Genomic DNA, 19,517 nt, shown 5'->3' with positions numbered 1-19,517 from the left:
ACCAAATTGTTAAATTATGGTATATGATCAGTGATGTATTTCATATAAAAGAAAAGGAAAACATCGCTTTTAACTTCTAAATCGCCGTTTTTCTAAAATAAATTGTTGGCAAAGTTTGCTATTTTTGATTATTATCATTATTTTATTATTATCTTTTGATTATTTAATAAGAATTTTTTAATATTTAGTAATTATTCCTTGTTTGAACTAAAGGTTACTTACATATATAGGCCTATATATCTCGATTTATGTCAAATTATTGTATACATAACTTGATTTTTACCAAATTAGCATAGCTAACTCGATTTTCCCGAATTTCTTATGAATATTTACCAGGATCAACAGACTATTCAAGTATTACGTTAAAGCATATAAAGAAGTAAATTTGTTTGTATCAATATATGACGATTGTTGATGATGAGAGAGGGAGGACGAGTCTTTAATGACGTAAGAGTATATAATTACTCTATATTTTGCCTCAGTCATCACTAAAATTGCCTGAAAATAATTCCTGTACGTATATTTACGAATGGTTTAAACTTCTGATCTGATGTTATAATTATGGGGAAAGGGTATTCTAGATGAGTGGAGATGATGAGGAAGAGAATCAAATATTACATCAGCAGCAGCAGCATCATCTCTCATGCAGGGATACGTATCGGGGATGCAGGGATATACACTAATGCTAAGATATATTCGGGAATACAGGAATTAAAAAAAGGGAACTTCACAATTCCCCTTTGTGATCTCATTGTTTTAATTTTTAAATAGATTTGTACTGTAATCATTAACTAGTAAACAGTAATTTATTATTATAATATATTATAGTTATTACAATGAATTAATTAATTATAATCATTAGTATTAATTTTATTTAGCAAGTTTAATATTATTAACACTAATAATAGTTAACTTTTCAGTAACGTAATTATAGTTTAAAATAATTAAATTTGTAATTACAGTCGAACCTCCAATAACGGCCACCTGCCAACGACGGCCATTTCTAAACGGTGGAAATTTTTAAAATATAAATACATATAAAATAACCTCCAAATAACGGCCAGTTTTTTTTAATGATTCCGTGAATGTTCGTTATTCAGGGGTTTGACTGTATTTTTATTCTGAATAGGCCATTAATTTACTATAATTATTATAAATTCTACACAAATTTCAGTTTCATTATAGAAATTTCTGTAATGTTTTAAACGGGGGTAAGATCCATTGATAAGTACTGTACATATTGGCGCTGCACGGGGGTAGCGCTATATAGAAGGGCGTTATAACGAAATATCATGTATATTATTAAGTGAATTTTGGGGGAAAAAATAAAGAAAACACATTTCTATAATATTTTAAACAGAATTGATAGATTTAGAACAGAATTTTCTTTTTGTTTTACTAAATTGAAGTATATAAATATGTAAACTCATGCTAAAACTAATTAAAATTCTTTCATTAGACGGTATTATTAAAGTAATACTTTCTACAAAATTAAAGTAAAGGAAAGAAAGGGAGGAAAAAAAATTCCTTAATTTTCTTTGTTATTCACATAACTTCTTAAAACAAAATAAAAGCTTTACATAATTTAGTTATCAAGAAAACAAACATCACATAAGAAAAGTCTTTTACTTATATTAAAAAAAAAAAAGGAAAAATTGAAAAGTAAAACTTATATTAATTTACTCTTTAACATGAATAAAATACTTCATTAGTTTATTTATTTATTTATTTATTTTTTAAATAAATAATTTTTAATAATAAATAAAATTTGATTTTGTTTCAAGCCAGAATTTTAGTTTTATTTTAAGCCAGAATTTTTATTTCCTCCGTCGAAAAATATTATTTCTAATGTCTTCGAGACAATTTCCATTTATAATTTAATTTAAACATTTTTCAATTTTTCATATTTTATTACTTCTCACGCGAAATTTATTTTATAAAATTTCTTGATATGAATAAAATTCCACCAATTTTTTTTTTAAAAAGTAATTTAATTATAAATTATTATAAAGTTTTATTATTATTTTTATTATAAAAAGTGATTAAAAAAATAAATTAATCGTTAAAAATAAGCCGAATACAGTCGAATCCGTGAACGACTGCTACTGTCCGTTTTTCGCAGGTTATTTGTGCGCTACAGGTGTCCGTCGTTAAGAGGTGGATAGAAAATTACTATAAAAAAATCTTCATTTTTAATTCGTTAAATTACACTTTATACTGTCTTTACGGTTATTTAAATGGCTGAAGAAACAATTTATCTTTCATAAATAACAAACCTCAACCAAAATAAGAAGAGGAAGAGCCGTGTATGGATTTACTATTATCAACATTAAAACCAAAATCAATTACTCTTGTGTAGACAAGTGCTTCAAAAACTTGACAACGATATTTCGATCTGAAGTTAGTTTTTTTTTTTCTTCTTTTTTCTATAGAAAACAGAGGAGATCGTAACTCGAAAACAGACGATATGTAAGCTCTAATGTTCTGACAGAACAAAAAAGGAGAGGGGGGAAAAATAAAAAATAAAAAAAATAATAAAAAAATAAAAAAAGGAAGCCAAAATCGATCTCTCAAGTCAAATATTTTGTGTCGTTGGAATCAATATCCGTTGTCAATACTTCTTACAAATTCACTTCTTTTCGAATGCTCATTCGTCCTCCATTTATATAGATTTTGTTAGGGATAAATTTTAAAAATTTCTTTTCATTTTTCTCTAAATTACTATTGATTTTGTAACTTAATTACATTATAATGAATCTTAACATAATATGGAGACTTCTTGTTAAAGTGTTTGCTGATGGAGATGGTTTCTTACGAGTCAGGGCATAATTCTGTAGATTAGGGCCTCGTATTTTTTACATTATTTGGTGGAAGGAAAAGTTAATTAGAGCATCATATATTCAGATTATTTGGTGGTGGATAAAGTTACTTAGGGCCTTAAAATTTTTACATTATTTGGTTGGAGGGCCTCTTAGTTTTTGACAGTTATCCTTTTAATTAATTTAATTAATTTTTGTTGAATTAATTTATATAAAAGCTATATAAAAAGACTCTTAAAATATTTTTTTAATAATTTTAAAATTATATTCTTTATAATTTACTAAGTGTGATACAATTTTCGAGAAATTAAATAAGAAAAAAAAATGACCTTCTTAAAACATTTTAAATGATTTATTACCTTTCGAGACATCTGTACAAATATATATAGTATATATATTTATATATGTATGTATATAGATATACTTTATCCTTGTAAAAATTTACAAAAAAAAAGAACTTTCATAAATTTGTGATGAGACAAAAGATCACATGGAGAAAGAAGAGTTAAGCACTGTACAGATCACGGTAATGATTAAGAACTTATTTGTAATGAGCAAAGATCGTTTATTTATTAATTTTTTTTTCTTTGTTTTTTTTTTCTTTGTTTTCTTTGTATTAAAAATCCTCTTCGATTAGCACCTGTCGTGTGTTTTCTGACTATAATGGAAAGAATCGTGGCCAAAATACTTTACACTGCCCTTCTTCCTTAGTGTTTTTCTGTACTGTTACGGTATCGAGTCCCTAGGGCAGTCTACACAACGGTGAGCAAAAACTGACAGTTCTATGGATCAATAGCCAGAGGCACTTAGAGAATTTCTCGTCCTCGAAACTTTTCCCTTCAGGAACCTTAACAGCACCATCATCTGAGCATATATATATTTATAGTATATACAAGCCTATATAATTTTTTTTTGTTTGTTTGTTCTTTGGCACACCTCAATGCTTCGTCGTTTGATTAGTGTTTAATTGTTTTTTTAATATATTCAGTATTTTTACTACATTGAGCTTTATCACAGTGGTGGACAATTCAGGAACTTGGACTCTCCAGTTGAAATTCCTCTGTTGGTAACCGCCTCGTGTGTTTTGACTTGGATCTTCTTCTTAAACAATGAGCAATTGTGATGAAGACGATTACCAAGAGAAAAAGTCCACCACTACCTCCCACTGCTGCGTAAAGTACTGGAAACCTATCACAATGTTCGGGAGTCTCGTCGTAACCTGTTGGGCAATGCATGTTACCATCACACCATAGTTCTGGTGCTATGCACATATTTAGTTCTGGACATTCATATAGGCAATTGACGTTTCTTAAAGTCTGACCCGAATGGGTTCGAAGAGAAGATTTTGTAACCTCTAACCACTTTAGAATTAGGGATCCTACTTTTCTAAAGATGACTTCAACGTAGACGTGATCTCTCTGGGGGTTCATCCCTCCCGCATGAGTTTCGTTATACCAAGAAAAGGAAAATGCATCCACGATCTCGTTGGGGTTTTCAGTCAGACAGACGACACCAGTTGGCTCTAATTCTAAGCCACTATAAATAATTAAACGGTTGCTATCTGCTCTACATCCACGTGTGCCATCTCTCCCTTGAATCTTCAAGTATAAGTACTTATGGGGTGCCGCTTCTATGAACCATCTACATCTTATAGGTGCGGGATTATCTTCGACTTCTTTGGTTGCTAAAAACTCTAAATTACCTTCGCTACTTTTGTTATTCCTCACCAAACCACGTTGACAAAATGCAGACTTGACAAATTCGTAATAACCTTCGAACGAGTAATCCTCATAATCCTCGAAGGGCGACATCCCCAATATTTTAAACTGTATAGTGACGTTGCTACTTATGGATTCTAGTACAATGGGAGGTTTGGGGGTCCAATCAGAGATGGCACAGATGCAACCGATAACGGACGAAACCCTATCCCATTCCTCAGTTGCAGTTAACGTGGCACCCTGTGGGATACGTCTATCAGACATCTTGCATCTGTGCTTCTGATAAACGTCATCGTAATGGTAAACACAGGAATCAGATTTCAATTTCATTTTGGTCAGCGTGATTCTCACTCTTTCACCTTCCACCCCCTTAAACCTATAGCTGCAAGTTAAGTTGGTGTTGCCACCACGACCGAAAAAGAAGAGGTTAGCAGGTGAAGAAAACTTTCCTCTTGAAGAGGTAGAACTGTCGAAAAACGATCCGCATCTTGTCCAGTTGTTGGTGTTGCCCTCCTGATATGTGTCCACGAACTCGAATCTGGCTACGAATAGACTCGACATTGTGGACACTTCGGAAGGGCTGTATAGCGTATACCTAAGCAGCATTTCAGGTCCATCCGACAAGTAACTCTCTTCAGGTAGGGCGCAAGGACGGAGAGGGATATTGTTCATATAATCTGCAGCTCTTGCACACATGTTAGGAGTGGTCTTTTCGCAAAAACGATAATCCGGTTCTCCGAGTGTTAAACCATTGTGCACGGTCCTCTTTCTCTTTGACAGTACGTTGTAGATTTCTAGTGTGCTTACGTCACACAGTTCGGTACCTGTCCAATGCTGCTTATCCCTGACAAAATAGGATAAAAAGTATAACCATATCCGATCGTAATCAGAAGCACCCATTAAATGCACTACACAGGTTGTGTTTTTAGGCATTGTGTTGCGTGGACTGTAAATGAGTCCGTGTCTTTGTTTAGATCCATCAACCAGGAAAGTGCAACGCCCATTTTCCAGTCGAAATTCGGTAACTCTCACGAACTTCACTTCCACATCGAGCTCCACTCTCGAATTGTGCATCACTTGATAAGGTGAACTGTGTAATTGAACGAGAACTTCCGGTCCGCTAGTGACGATTTCTGGTAGACTTCCGGTACCACAGAACTCCATTAGCAAAGACGACGAGGGTGAAGGGCCATCGTAGACCCTTACCGTGTCACTAAAACAATCCTTTGTAAGTGTTGTGCGTCTCGATGCACCAGAACTCGTGCTGCCTGTGCACAGAGATATCTTATATTCATTACCTTGCGATAGAGCCAATTGGGCGTGATATCCCGTGGGTATCAAGTCCTGCTTAATTCTATAATTACATGTGAAATTTCTCAGGTAGAAACCTGGAAAATTCGGCGAACGAATTTTACACTTCTTCCTGTCGCAGTCTGAAAAATACACGTCACAATAACTCCCTGGTACTCTGGCACCCAAATAATATGGGCTCTCTCTAGGTCCGTATCTTGTAAAAGATGGAGTACTAGGCAGAAATTTGTATGTCATATATAAGCTGAAAGTAAAGGAGTTAATGGAAGCTCTGTTTGGTACAACCACTATTAAGGTAACATTACTTTCTTCGGAATAAAAGGTTGTCCTTTCTGCCATGTTACCGCAGAATAATCCAAAAGATGGAGAAGATGGGTAAAGTTTATTATCTGAGCTGTGCCACGATTCGTGTCTGGTCGACTTGACTGGTCTATTATCAGAATTGGAGGACGTTTCGATGATTTGTAGATGGCCCTTCGGACATATCTGAGTCTGGTTTCTGAAAGAAAAAGAATCGATCAGTCTACCTTACTGTAGCGTTGAAGTTATGTGTATGGTTCTGTATCTACAAAGAATTAAAGTTTTGTATGGTCCTTTATCTACAAAGAATTAAAGTTTTGTATGGTTCTGTACCTACAAAGAATTAGTTGTGTGTATGCTTCTGTACGCTTGATTTTACTCAAATATATTTCTTTAAATCTCTCACAGTTAGCATTTTGGATATTAAGTTTTTATAACGATCTGTCAAACACTTTCTTCAAGATTATATATTTACTTACATGTGTATGTTATAACAAACACATGTAAGTAAATATAACGCATTTTTAATTATAAGAAATAACGTAATCGAAAGTATTTAATAATTAAAATACTTCCTTCTTTTTTATATATAAATTTATAGTTCATTTATAAGTTTAATGCTGCAAATATGCTGGAAAACGAAATCGGTAGAGAATAATTGAAGAGGAAAATTTCGTTTTTCAAGTAATTTATCGAACCATTTAGAGTTTAACATTGGTTAAAATTTAAATAAAGGTGCGCTAGAAATACTTTTGTTTAAATGCGAATAACATTAAGAGAGAAGAGGATAATTGAAGTTGTATATTGGTATGCAGATTGATGAAGACAGATGACGTTGCACACAATGTGCTGCTCTGCCTCAACACTCACCTCCCGAACTCTAACGTTCCGATGTGAAAAGAAAGGAATGTTAATTCGATGATGTCTCCATATTCTCCTCCTTCCGCCTTAAAGGTAATTTTACATACAAATGGTAAATAACGTTGAAATGGTTCAGTTATCCTCAATGGGTACTTGGTGTTGACGTCACCGTATAACGTCTTGTTGCAACCTAAAAATAAACATAAAAATTACACAGGGATAAAGTAATAACGTAAAAATACATCGCGTTACCTAGAAATTACTGTCGTAATCTATTATAAAAACGTTGTTACGTTCCTGAAACAAAAAAACTAAGAGCCAACGATTAAAGGTGTTACTATTACAGTTATTAAGAAAGAACTTACAAGAGAGGCATATCGACAATAATAATTATTATTATTACTAAGTTGGCACAGCCATTACCTGGTAATTGTTAACTATTTGTACACATTTTCCTTCGAGTTTTCAAACCGTGTTACTGAAGAAAGCAAAGAATTCTTCTTCGTTTTGTTTCTTTCTTCTGACTCTTTCAGCTTTCTTCTCTTCTAATAGCCCTTCTTCACTACCTTCAACATAAAAAACACAAGGAAAAAGAAGTAATTTCTGTTTTTTCTCCTCTTCTCTTTCCTTTAAATATCCGGACATAGTGTATAAAAGGAAACTAAATTTTGTTTTTAGTATATCCATCTGCTCCTCTTACTCTCTTGCTTCTCCATCTTTACTCATCGACCCAATGAGATATGTTTCTCAATAAAGGGGGAAGAAGTTCGGCACATTATTCACCTAGTTGCACAATGTGGATGAATGTGCTTCACCTTAACCCATTGATTTTTTTCTTATTTTTTCTTTATTTTTCGCCTCCTTCTTCTCTTTGATTGCTTTTTGTTCTCGCAGAAGCATCGAGGTGATGTCATTAAGTATTATACTCTATTAAGGTACCACCTACTTTTCATCAATTACTTTGGCAGTTTTAAAGTGTTTTACTTAAAAATCCATTGTTGTTTCTTTAGTAGTAAAAGTGCTAATTTAGCATTTCGTACGTTTAAAAGTCGAAGTTACTTTTGTGTAAATAATTTAAGCGTTACTGTTGTTGTAACACGAAAATCTGAATCCGTCCTTCTCTATATTAACTGTGTTAACGACTTTAAAATTTTATTATGTTACATACCATTGATCTTAATTAATGAGACTATCAGCTCTACAAAAAATAATAATAATAGATTCTATATAATTCCAACTGAAATTTTGACAATAGGCCCATCTGTAAACATTCTATATAAAAATTTTAGAGATCCACAAACTCGTAAATGGCAATATCTTATTTTACTCTTATTATTGGGCCTCCAGACGATTTAGAAGGCTTATAAAACAGCAAATGTTAACCCAAAACGGTTGCAATCTTTACCACTTTTAAGATGGTTTAACGATGTTATAAATGCTTTTCAGAGACCTTCTAAAATTTGTATATGATAGTATCGTATAGGGAGCTTATTTCGCTCATAGAAGAACGATTTAGAAGGCCTATAAAATGGTAGATATTGAACTCAAACAGTAGCAATCTCTGCCACTTCTGAGAGAGCCTAACGATGCGATAATTGGTAATTAGAGGCCACCCATAAAACCCTTAATTTGAGGAGTTTTGTAGGAGGCCTCTTGCATACTTTTAATCGAATTAATTACATTGTTAAAATAGTAATTCGTGTTAAAATCCTTTAAAACTTTAGTTACACTACCGAAGGACCGTTTAATTTTTCTTGACTCTTGTAGTATTAAGTAATACTTTACTACTACAGGAGTGCTGTAACAACTCAATCAATTATTCTTTGTTGCGCTATCTTCTTTTATTATTAAAGAAGTTGTTATGTGCTACTTTTCAGTAAAGATACTTTCCTAATTGCACGGTGCTTTCATATAGTTTACTTCTTCAGCAACATTACAACCTTAATAATGCTTCCTCCTCTTCTTCTTCTTCTCCTTCTCCTCCTCCTCCTTTTTTTTCTTATTTTACTTCTGGCTTTGGCCCTAATTGCGCTATTTTTTAAAATGTCATAACGCCTTTTCTTGCATCCCTGCTTCTTTAGCAATAAAAATTTTCTTCTTTTATAAATCTCTCCCTTCTCTCAGACTTAGTTGAAGTGCATACTGTGTTTACTTTATCCTCTTCTCCTCCTTTTCTTCTACTTATTGCATCGCATCTAACAACTTTTCCTGCTTTTTTTCCTCTTCTTTTTTCTTGAGAAATTGCACTTTTTTTTACATTTTACTACCTCTCCTTTATAACAATTTCGCTTGTAAATTGTAATTCTTTGCTTCACCTACTTAAGTAACATAGTAATTGTTATTATACATAAAGTAGCATCGTTCTTCAGATTTATCTTCGTTATGCTTTTGGCAATAGAAATACGAACGTACGCTTCGTGCTTAAAATTTATTTCTATACTAGATAATGAAGAAAAATATTTATTCTTGTAGAGCTAACCTTCATCTTATCCTCTATTGTTTTATTAACAAAGCTTCGTTGTTCGAACGTAACAGAATTTAATTTTTGAGTTGTGTTTATAATCAGGTTTTATTACTTTGTTTAAAAGACATAATTCAAACAATACGCCTTTCCACTGAAATTTATTAAGCTCTAAATTTGTTCTAGACTTTGTTTTTTTTTTCTATAAAAGGCGCCATATTGTTATCCAGCATCAAAACAAACTCGTCTTTTGCTCCAGACAGCCTCATCTCACGCTCTTTCTGCTGATGTTTTAATATTTTTATCCTATTTTTTGTATTTTTTTAAAGTTTAATATACAAATCTTGATGTCCTTAACTTTAATAACAAGCATTTTAAAATTTTAAAACCGTTTATTCTTTAAAAATCTCGTCTTTTAATGTTCTTTAAGGCTGTAGAGAGTTTTATTGTTGTTCTCGTATATAAAGGCAATTTTTAATTACTTGTTTTTGTTGCTGTTAATGGTGTTTAAGTCGACGTTTATTTTTTATATTTATTTTTCTTTGTTTAGAAAATAATTTTAATGTTGTACTTGTTTATCGAGTCTTTTTAATGGTAAAAACTCTGATTTTCTTATATACTTTCAGCACTCCTTAAGTTATAATGCGGGCTTAATATTAAATTTTCTTTATTTCTCAGCATTAAATAAATTATTTTTTTCGATTTTTCTAACTTAAAATACTCGATATTCTTCGATAATGCATTGCAACCTCCCTTATCTTATTATACATTTAACCCAAATACAATTAAATTAACTCACCTAGCATCATCTGTACATCATCATAATGAGTCTTCCGAGGATAGAATGGAATGATTTAAACGTTAATCCTTTACCATTATAAGAATGGGAGCTGTCCTGCCTAAGGACACAGGTAATCAGTGACTAAATAACTCACCATTTATCCAGAACAAACTAGGATTTATCCAACCGCATCCCTAAGTTATTCTGATTTATCCAGCCTCATCCCTAAGTCATCCCGAGTTATCCTAGCTTGGAGAAGCGTGTAAATCTACACTAAAACATGATTATAAAGTTCATTATACTTACTGGAGCATCCTAGACTTTCATCACTAGCATCAGAACAATCATCCGTTCCGTCACAGTATTTACTAAGGCTGATACATCGTCCATTATCGCAAGCAAATTCGGATAACCTGCATCCAAAGTTGGTATCAAGATAGAATATGAGATGCGTAGAAATAATTAAAGATAGAAGATTCCATCCCATTCTGGATGAAGTTGAACAGTTTTCCACTGACACTAACTAACTTGCGTGTCGATACTTCTCCTTTTCCATGCTAGAGGAGGGGAAAGAGGGGAGAAAAAAAGAAGAAGAAGGATGAACAAGTCAATCGCATTATAGCAATTATGCAAATAAGCAGAACGTATATCTTTGGTATTCTAAAGTAGTGATGCTGATGCTGAGGCTGGGGGTAAGGATGCAGTTCTTATTACTTTAAAATGATTGTTTTCCAAATTTAATTTTGTGTTATCTCTTCCTCGCCTCATTTTTTATGGAAAGGGGCTCGTAATAATATTTATTCGCAGTTTATTACCCGAAATTTCGGACCCACGTGACCGGAATTCCATACTTTCGTTTAAATTTTTAACGTAATTTTATTCTATAATCGTCTAAGTTGTGATTTATTAGCTCCGTTGAGTGATAACTTTATGTACGTATGTATGTATGTAACACCGGATACTGATAAAATAACTAAGTTAATTTATGTTAATACAGCGATAATCAGCATACTAATGTAGTAATAATAACCTAGAGCTGTTAAAGATTTAATCTGATACTATTATAGTAATAAAACTGACGTTAAAATCCCATAATACACACTTATAAATTGTGCCATAGTTTTCTACTTTTATGGTAGATCCTAGTGTTATAGTATCTTTAAAATACATTTATTGTAGCTGTAGGGAACGTGAGGATAGTTTTTCACATCTCTAAAAATAAACCATCATCAATCAATAATTAATACTTTAACAGTTGGAGATTTATTACCTCCAGTGTAGAGTAAAAGTATTGTTTTCTACGGAAGTAGACAGTACAATTGAATTTAATAATTTATGGAGATAGATACAGTAAATATACAGTTATAATTAATTTAAAAATACAGTAATAGTGATGCTATATTAATAAGTTTATAATAGTATACTGTTTTCTGTTTAGGCAGGTTTTCGTTTTATTCAGCTTTCACAGGTTTTACTGTAATATAATTAATTATCACTTGTATAAATAGTGAATTTATGTGTTTAATTTATTATTTGAAATGAAAATAATTTAAAAATTCGAATAAAAAAAATTATCTTTTATTATTTTCTGCAATAAAATTGTTATTTTTTTTACGTATTTTAACACAATTTTTACTGAAAAAAAGGCTTAAAATTTATGTTTTATGCAATAAATCTGTCGAAATGCATTTAAAACATTGATTTTATTAGTATAGAAGCGTATAGTAACTTATGTTTTAAACAATATCACTTTTTTACACGCAGAATTTTCCAATTACTTAAGCAGATATCAGATTTATTCGTTATTATAATTAATATTTAACTCGCGTTTATTTAGATGTAGACAGACAGAAGCTTTATTAACATTAACGCTGTAATTGCAAAGTCGTTTTACATGCGAAATCTTTGCAAGAAACACATTTAATCATTCGGAAAATATTTAAAATAAACAAAATCGTTACACTAATGCTACTAAAGTAAGAATGCAGAGAGAGGAAGAGCAAGAGCAAGAGCAGAGAGAGAGAGAGAGAGAGAGAGAGCATGAGAAGAGAGAAAGTTATTGCTAAAAATTTAAATAGGAGAAGAAAGAGAAAAAAAGAAAAAAATGCAAATTAACAAAAAAGTAATTTAGTAAGATTGTAAATTTTTATTATAGACGAGAGAGAAACCACCAAATGGTTTACAGGATGATAACTTTTTACCCTTTGGGAAATCACAAGATTGATGCACGCTCAAGTAATATTTGATTGAGCATTTACACACGGGATTTATAAATAGTCTGCGAATTTTTCCGGTTTGTTTCGAATTTTTATACATATAAAAATCACCGAAAATAACATAAAAAGTATAGTAATTTCAACGATAAAACATAAGCCATGCGAAATTTATGACGTCATATATGAGCTGAAGAAAATAAACCTCGCTTCTTTCCCCCCTAATATACTTTTCCTAATTTAAAAATAAAATGTGTTTAGAATAATAAAACAGATTTAAATTTGTTTTTTTATGTAAACAATTTATTTTATTTATTTTTTTAATTTTAAATATATTATCCTTTACTAGATGCACATTTTCCTAAGTTAAAAATTCACTTATAAGTACCCCAAAAATAGTATTTAAATATAAAATAAGTTAAATAATTGTTTATTAAACCTATAAATTCCTGTTGAATTCCGTCTGTCTATTTGTCTGTCCTTCCTTAATCTCATTTCAAAAATTTTCTGACCAGCATGACTCTTCTGTTATCAGGAAAAGACTGATGTACAGGGGCAAGAAATTGATTTGAGATCGAGATCATATATTTTAAATTAAATAAATTTAAAATATTAGCAGGATTTTAGTTAACGAAAATAAATTTATTAAAATTAAATTTTTAATTTTATAGATGCTTTTTATCTTTAAAAATTCTTAAATTGTAAATTAATTTAATTATGACTTTATGCATTGAAAATCACCCAAGTGATCGTATTAATGATCGATCTTCTCAGTTAATTTTGAAGTTTCGTGATTAATCATTCAAAAGGCAAGCGTGTAACAAGCGAAAGTAATCAATTTTCTACAAATTTACATTTGAACAAGTCTTTTAAATCATTGCAAAAGTACTAAAATACTTGCTTCTTCCGATACCGATACCTCTCATAGATAATTAAATATTAATTGTACCCAGAGAAGTTATGGCAAACAATGTACCACATTCCAAACGATTACATCTAGACAATTTGGCAGTCGATAATCATCAGGAGGCATTTAACTAATTTCTAACTTTACAGAATTAATTTATTATATTCAACAACGTTTCTAGAATTTATTTATCTTATATTATTGTAGAATTTTATACTATTTTCTGGAGTAAATTCGCGGAGAATATCCTTCATCTGATGCTATCCTATGATTAATTGAAGCGAAAATTAAACATACCTAGAATTTTTGAAGGTTTTTCTTATAGGAATAAAATGGAAAATTGTAAATAAAGTACTGAAGGGAGATCGTGGTAAATGAAATATATAAAAATCATTGGTTAAATTTTTAAAAATTCGTGGAATATCTGCTATTGTCTTAGTTAATTACACAGTAAAACCTGTCTAAAACGAAAATCTGTAAACCTGGAAAAAAGCAGCCTTGAAATTCCGGTTTACACAGGTTTTATTATATTTTTATTCTTGCTTTGGATCATTTTTCTAGAATTTTTTTAATCTAAAAAGATGAAGTATTAATTATAATTTCATATATAAAATTGCTCATTGTTATACTATAATTTACACATTAACTCCAGTGTTATTTAGGTAAATATTTGTTAAATGTGCTACATAATTCTATGAAAATTACATTATGATTTAGTCATTTATATTTAAAATATTGTAAATTATGCAATAGTGTTATTGTTATATACTCATTAAACAGTGTTATTCGGCGGTTCCACTTTTCAGAAATTATAATTTACAGCGATTTTAGAACGTTGCTTAACTCATCTAAACAAATCTACACAAAATAAAAAGCAAAAATTTAACCTTCTACCCATAAATTAAGCTTATTGTTATTCACAACGTGATAAATTGAGTCGAAAATCAATTTTACACCTCAAACCATCCTATACCAAAAACTGGGTAATTTTGCCAGCTAAATTAGCCCCTAATTCCTTCATGACTCTTCCAAAAATCATTCTTCCTGTCTCTTTCAGCGCATCACTCCATAATTAACCAACAATTAAATAACCTGCTTCTATCATCCTCATCTGCTCTCCATCCTGAAGGATGTAGAGCAGAGAAAAAAGAAAGAAAGCATTGTTTTCAATATGGCTGGCTTCTGGCCACCTCAAGAAAAAACCCTCCATTAAATATTAAGCATTGGGCACAAGTAAGAGAAGATGGCCCGTGCCAAACTGTTCCATCTGTACGAATCCGGTGTTAATCACCCAGACGACATCCTACCATCTCTGGCACTCTAGTGAATTGAATTTAATGGCTGTACTCCGTTACGTCTGAGAAGGGAAAATAGCAATTACTCCGCAGAAAATGTCTCCCTCCGGTTACCTAGCAACCGTTGCTAGGATATCTTATGGCTAATGGATGAGTTTCTCGCTCGGTTAGTTTCTCTGTAGTCTTGGAAGTTGCTCCTTAACCTGAAGTTGTTTTTATATATATAATTACTTAAAACGGGCTTCCTGACTGAGAATGCATGGATAGCCTGCCACTCAGTTGTCTAATCAGTTGATACAAGCGAAAATTTTCGCACCAATTAGCAAAACATGTGTACTACTTTATCGCGCATCTTCCCATAGCATTTAATAATTTACATCCAGCTCAGCTTAAACATCCAACATCCATTCAACTAATGAGCTAATTTATCTATAAAACTCTTCGTTTCCTGCTATTTTATGACCATTTCCCCTAAATTTAAGACTTCTATAACGGTAAATTTATGGAAAACAATTAGATAAACCCTACCAAAAAAATAATGAAAGGTGTTTTCTCCGGGTTAAATAGAAAGGAAATTGACTTTTCTTCCTTTCCTTATATCGAAGGATTAATTCTACTCTCATGATGCTGTAGCATCTCTAATGCTGCTATGATATTAATGAAGTTTACCGTAATAGATAATAAACAATATAGAGTAAATACTAAATTTATTTATATTGTGTTAGAGTTTATATTATTTAATTATTATTAATTATTAATCCCTGCTAAAGGAGTGGAAATAATTTATAATAATTTATATTTCTTTCTTCTGTTTAAGGAAGTGTTGAAATATTTAACGTACAATTACTTTATTTATGTATTTTTCTAACACGTTATTGTAATAATTAGAATACAGGAACCTCTAATAACGGCCACCCTTAAATGCCGGTTATTTTCTCAGGGTGTTTTCTTAAATGACATTATAACCTGCCAACAACGGTCATTTTTATGTTCTTGTTAATGGACGTTATATATTCAAAATAGTATTGATAAGAATAAACTTGTTTTTTGACTTCAGTTGTGGGCTTACAACATGCCCTTCCCGTCCACCAAATAATGATACATATAAAAAATATGAGGCCCTAAGATAAGGCCTAACAAGCAGTCTACCATACATTAGAATTAATTTACAGTAAAACCTGTGTAAACGGAAATCGTAAAAATATTTTCCCCGGTTTTACAGGTTTCCGTTTTATTCAGGTTTCGCTTTGAACAGGTTTTACTGCATTTCATTTATAATAATAGAAAAAAATTATCTTTGTTATCTAAAAACTTTTAATAATTATTAAATTAATTACGAGAAAAATAATATATTACGTATATTCATATATAAAAGTTGTATATAAAATTAATACTTTTTTATATTAATATAATCTTAACGAGTTTTTATAAAATTTAATTTAATTTTAATGACACTAAAGATTCTAAATGTTGTTACATTAATAAAATTAATTAAAATAAATTATCGATTTTAAAATAAAATCTCTCTCCTTCATTTTCTTTTAATTAACTAATCAAATATCAAATTAAAATGGTTAAAATTTTAATTTTATAATAAAATTATTCGCCATTTAAAATCATTTTAATCACTTATAAATAAGGAATTAATAAAAGTAATTCATCAGTTACGCAACGAGTTGCGTAACTTTCCCAGCAAAAAACTGAAAATTGTGCTTGGCGCCATCTGTTATGAGATTTTACTAAAATTTTCTTTTATATTATTAAGTATTATAAAACAGTTTAAAAATTAATTTTGATGGTAGAGGTGAGTTTTATAATAAATTATAATGATAATAAAGAGTAAAATCTTTAAGTCTACCCCACTTCGAGATTTGACACGTGACGGCCTGTATCTCCCCACTCCCTCGACCTTTAATCTCCAAAATTTAACAGTATCAATGTCTCTGGTACGCAGATCTTTCTACAAAATCTCAGAAATTTTGGACAAAGGACAAGGGAGTTATTAAGATTCAAATTGGGTAAACTAAATCTTGCCCCACACAGATAGATAATAACATAGAGAAATTTGGTAGTTTTTTTTCCTGAGGAAACCTCAAACTTTTGAATTTTTCAATGCTTCAAACCCCACTGAGTCCAAAAATATGAAAATCTTGGGGGTCAGATGCTGCTACACTTTCCCTGTGTTACGTATAACGTAGAGGAAAGTAGAAATTTAATATACCTCTATTATAGAATCAAATTACTGTTAAGTCACAGGTTATTTACAAATTAATACCCTGCACTTAGAGGTGTTGTTAAAGTAATACCCAACAATAAATCCAGTAAAAAAAAACACCGTAAAAATAATAAAATATAACAATTATATTAAAGATAGAAGCATTTTATTAAACTGAACACGTTAAGGTATAAAAATAAATTGTAAGGAGCAATTTTGCTACTATAGCAATAAGCGAATTCCTCCTTTATGTGCTATTTTTCACCAATATAAAATTTACTAACGTCGCCAGCATTTAATGCCTACTTTAAAGAAAAACTTTCAGTAACTAGAAACAAAATAACACAATCCAATCTGTAATAACGACCACCCAACCTGTAAGAAACGGTGGTTCACTTTTCAGGAGTATTTCTTCTCAAAATGTGTGCAAAATGAGCTCAAAATAACTTCCATTCCTTAATGTCACAGTCGGTGTCCGTTGTCGACAGGTTTTACTAAGAAATTTTATTAAATTTTAGAATATTTAAAAAAAAAACAATTTTCCTACCATAGCAATAAGAGAATTTCCCCTTCATGAGCGATAAAAAATTTACACACGTCGTTATATTAAAGAAAAACTTGCAGTCCAATGAAAACAGTCTAACCTCCAATAACGGCCACCCTAACCTGTAAACGGTGGCCAATTTTTTTTTCAAAATGAGTACAAAATAACTTCAAAATAACCATTATTTTTTNTCTGTTGTATCCGCATACAACAGAGTGCACAGACTGGCAGATTCATGGAACAGCCTGTCCGGATCCAGTCCCTCTTCAGCATGTGCATGGATGTTCCTGCATCCATCATGTCACACATTGCTGGATGTGTGACACACCATGCCCAACTCATGCCAATGCCCAACATGCATGGCAGCTGTGCACATTGACAAAAAGAGGTCATGCAGCTCCAAGATATGGTCTCATTTCCCAGCCATTAACTAATGGTATTCAGCTCACTATTGTCTCAGACATTTTCTACACTTCTTCAAAAGTTCGGTTGCTGCAAACTGTTGCTGGTCGCATTTAGGGCCTGAGCTGGCTGCTGGTCTTTATAGCCTGAAACTGGGGTATCACATGACACAATGCATATGCAAACTTAATCATTTGTATATGTCTGTCACCTCTACCAGTCCTGTAATTTGCATGTGGTTATGCACATTCCTTCATGTTCATGGTGTTGCAATTTTACCTTTGAGAAGTGCATGAACAATTTTCTTATGGAAAAATAACATTATGTGAAAAAACATAATGTGAACATGCACATTATGTGTTTTGCCATGTAATACCATTTTTTCATTATTTTCAATATTTCATTATCAATTCAGAAGTTACAGCCAATGTTCTATTGTGTTTTTTGTTAATCAAACTTTCCTTGGTCCTTGTAACTGAATGAGCCATAGCTGCTAACCCCACTTAAAAAATAAAACTGTTTTTGACTGTGAGTAGTCCATAACATTAACAACAAAAGTGAAACATAATTTTTACTAGCTCTCCAAAACCCTTGTCACCCTTCTCATGGAAAATGCAAGTGTATGTCACGTTTCATTTTGAAACATAAATTTTAGCCCATATGATTTAAATAAAAATTTATGGATGTTAAATTATGAAAAATTATAATAAATAATAAAATAAATATATAACATTTTTAATATAAAAACAAACAAGTAAGTATTGTTTGGCTTTCCTGCATGACTTCCAGATTTCAAGGATAAGTACGCTTTACAGGAGCAGGTATCTATAAAAAAAATTTATTTTTGTCTTAAAAAAAATAACAAAATAATTATGCTTTAATTATTTTTGTGACTTTTATAAGTTGTTTTAGCTTTATCGATATATTTTGTTATCCATCAAGCAGAATGAAGAGTTATAAGGCTGAGTTGATAACGAAAGACAATCATATGAGGGCAAAAAGGATCGTTTCAGATCATCCAAGTAGAAGGGGCGATCAAGCGTATTGATGTAATCGTTGTGTTACAATTAAGTCTTTTCCAAAGACTCGATCTATTGATTTACAGCCAAAATCGATCAGTGAGTTAGTCTAAACTTATCTTTAAAATAATTACAGTGTTAAAAATCAAAATATATTTAAAAATTTTTTGACAAAATATTTATTTGTCAAAATATATATATATATAAAAAATAAATATAACAAAATTATTTTGGAGACATTAAAGTTTAATTCCTCAAATTAGTGTAAATTACACGCTAAACCATTAAAATAATTACTTTAATTGTTTTTATGTTTGAATTAATTAATGAGAATTGATGAATGTTTCGGCTCCTTTATCTCTTGTAATTATTTTAGAATTTTCCACACTATATTGTAGCATAATGAATAATTATTATCATTTTAACATAATAATTATAGCATAAAATTCTTTTAAAAAAATAAATAATAGATAATTTAACGTCTGATGCTATTAACTATAATTATAATTAATTATTACATAAATTTATGTTTAATTATAATAAAAATTTATTAAAATTGTATATAAATTGATAAATTAATATTTCCTAAATTTATTTTTATCATAAATTTTAAAAAAAAATTATAATTTTTCACAATTATCTCAAATAAAAATATATTTTATAACAGATTT

General features: G+C 30.8%; 1 protein-coding gene across 1 annotated transcript in view; it reads right to left on the bottom strand.

The window, feature by feature from the left end:
* Window positions 1-3,173: 3,173 nt before the first annotated feature.
* The window catches only part of LOC111638886, a 121,738-nt gene continuing 105,394 nt past the window's right edge, over window positions 3,174-19,517 (bottom strand). Inside the window, exons 2-4 of the mRNA XM_023384657.1 lie at window positions 10,558-10,808; window positions 7,019-7,199; window positions 3,174-6,347 (exon numbers count right to left, since the gene is read on the bottom strand). Of these exons, the coding sequence (XP_023240425.1) occupies window positions 3,848-6,347; window positions 7,019-7,199; window positions 10,558-10,738 (2,862 nt within the window). The 5' untranslated portion in view covers window positions 10,739-10,808 and the 3' untranslated portion in view covers window positions 3,174-3,847. The remainder of the gene's footprint in view (window positions 6,348-7,018; window positions 7,200-10,557; window positions 10,809-19,517) is intronic.

The sequence above is a fragment of the Centruroides sculpturatus genome, unplaced genomic scaffold, assembly GCF_000671375.1.
Source record: "Centruroides sculpturatus isolate CEXI.00-Female unplaced genomic scaffold, Cexi_2.0 scaffold1294, whole genome shotgun sequence".
Classification (NCBI taxonomy): domain Eukaryota; kingdom Metazoa; phylum Arthropoda; class Arachnida; order Scorpiones; family Buthidae; genus Centruroides; species Centruroides sculpturatus.
The sequence above is the reverse complement of the archived record's forward strand: the minus strand, read 5'-3'. Positions and strand labels throughout refer to the sequence as shown.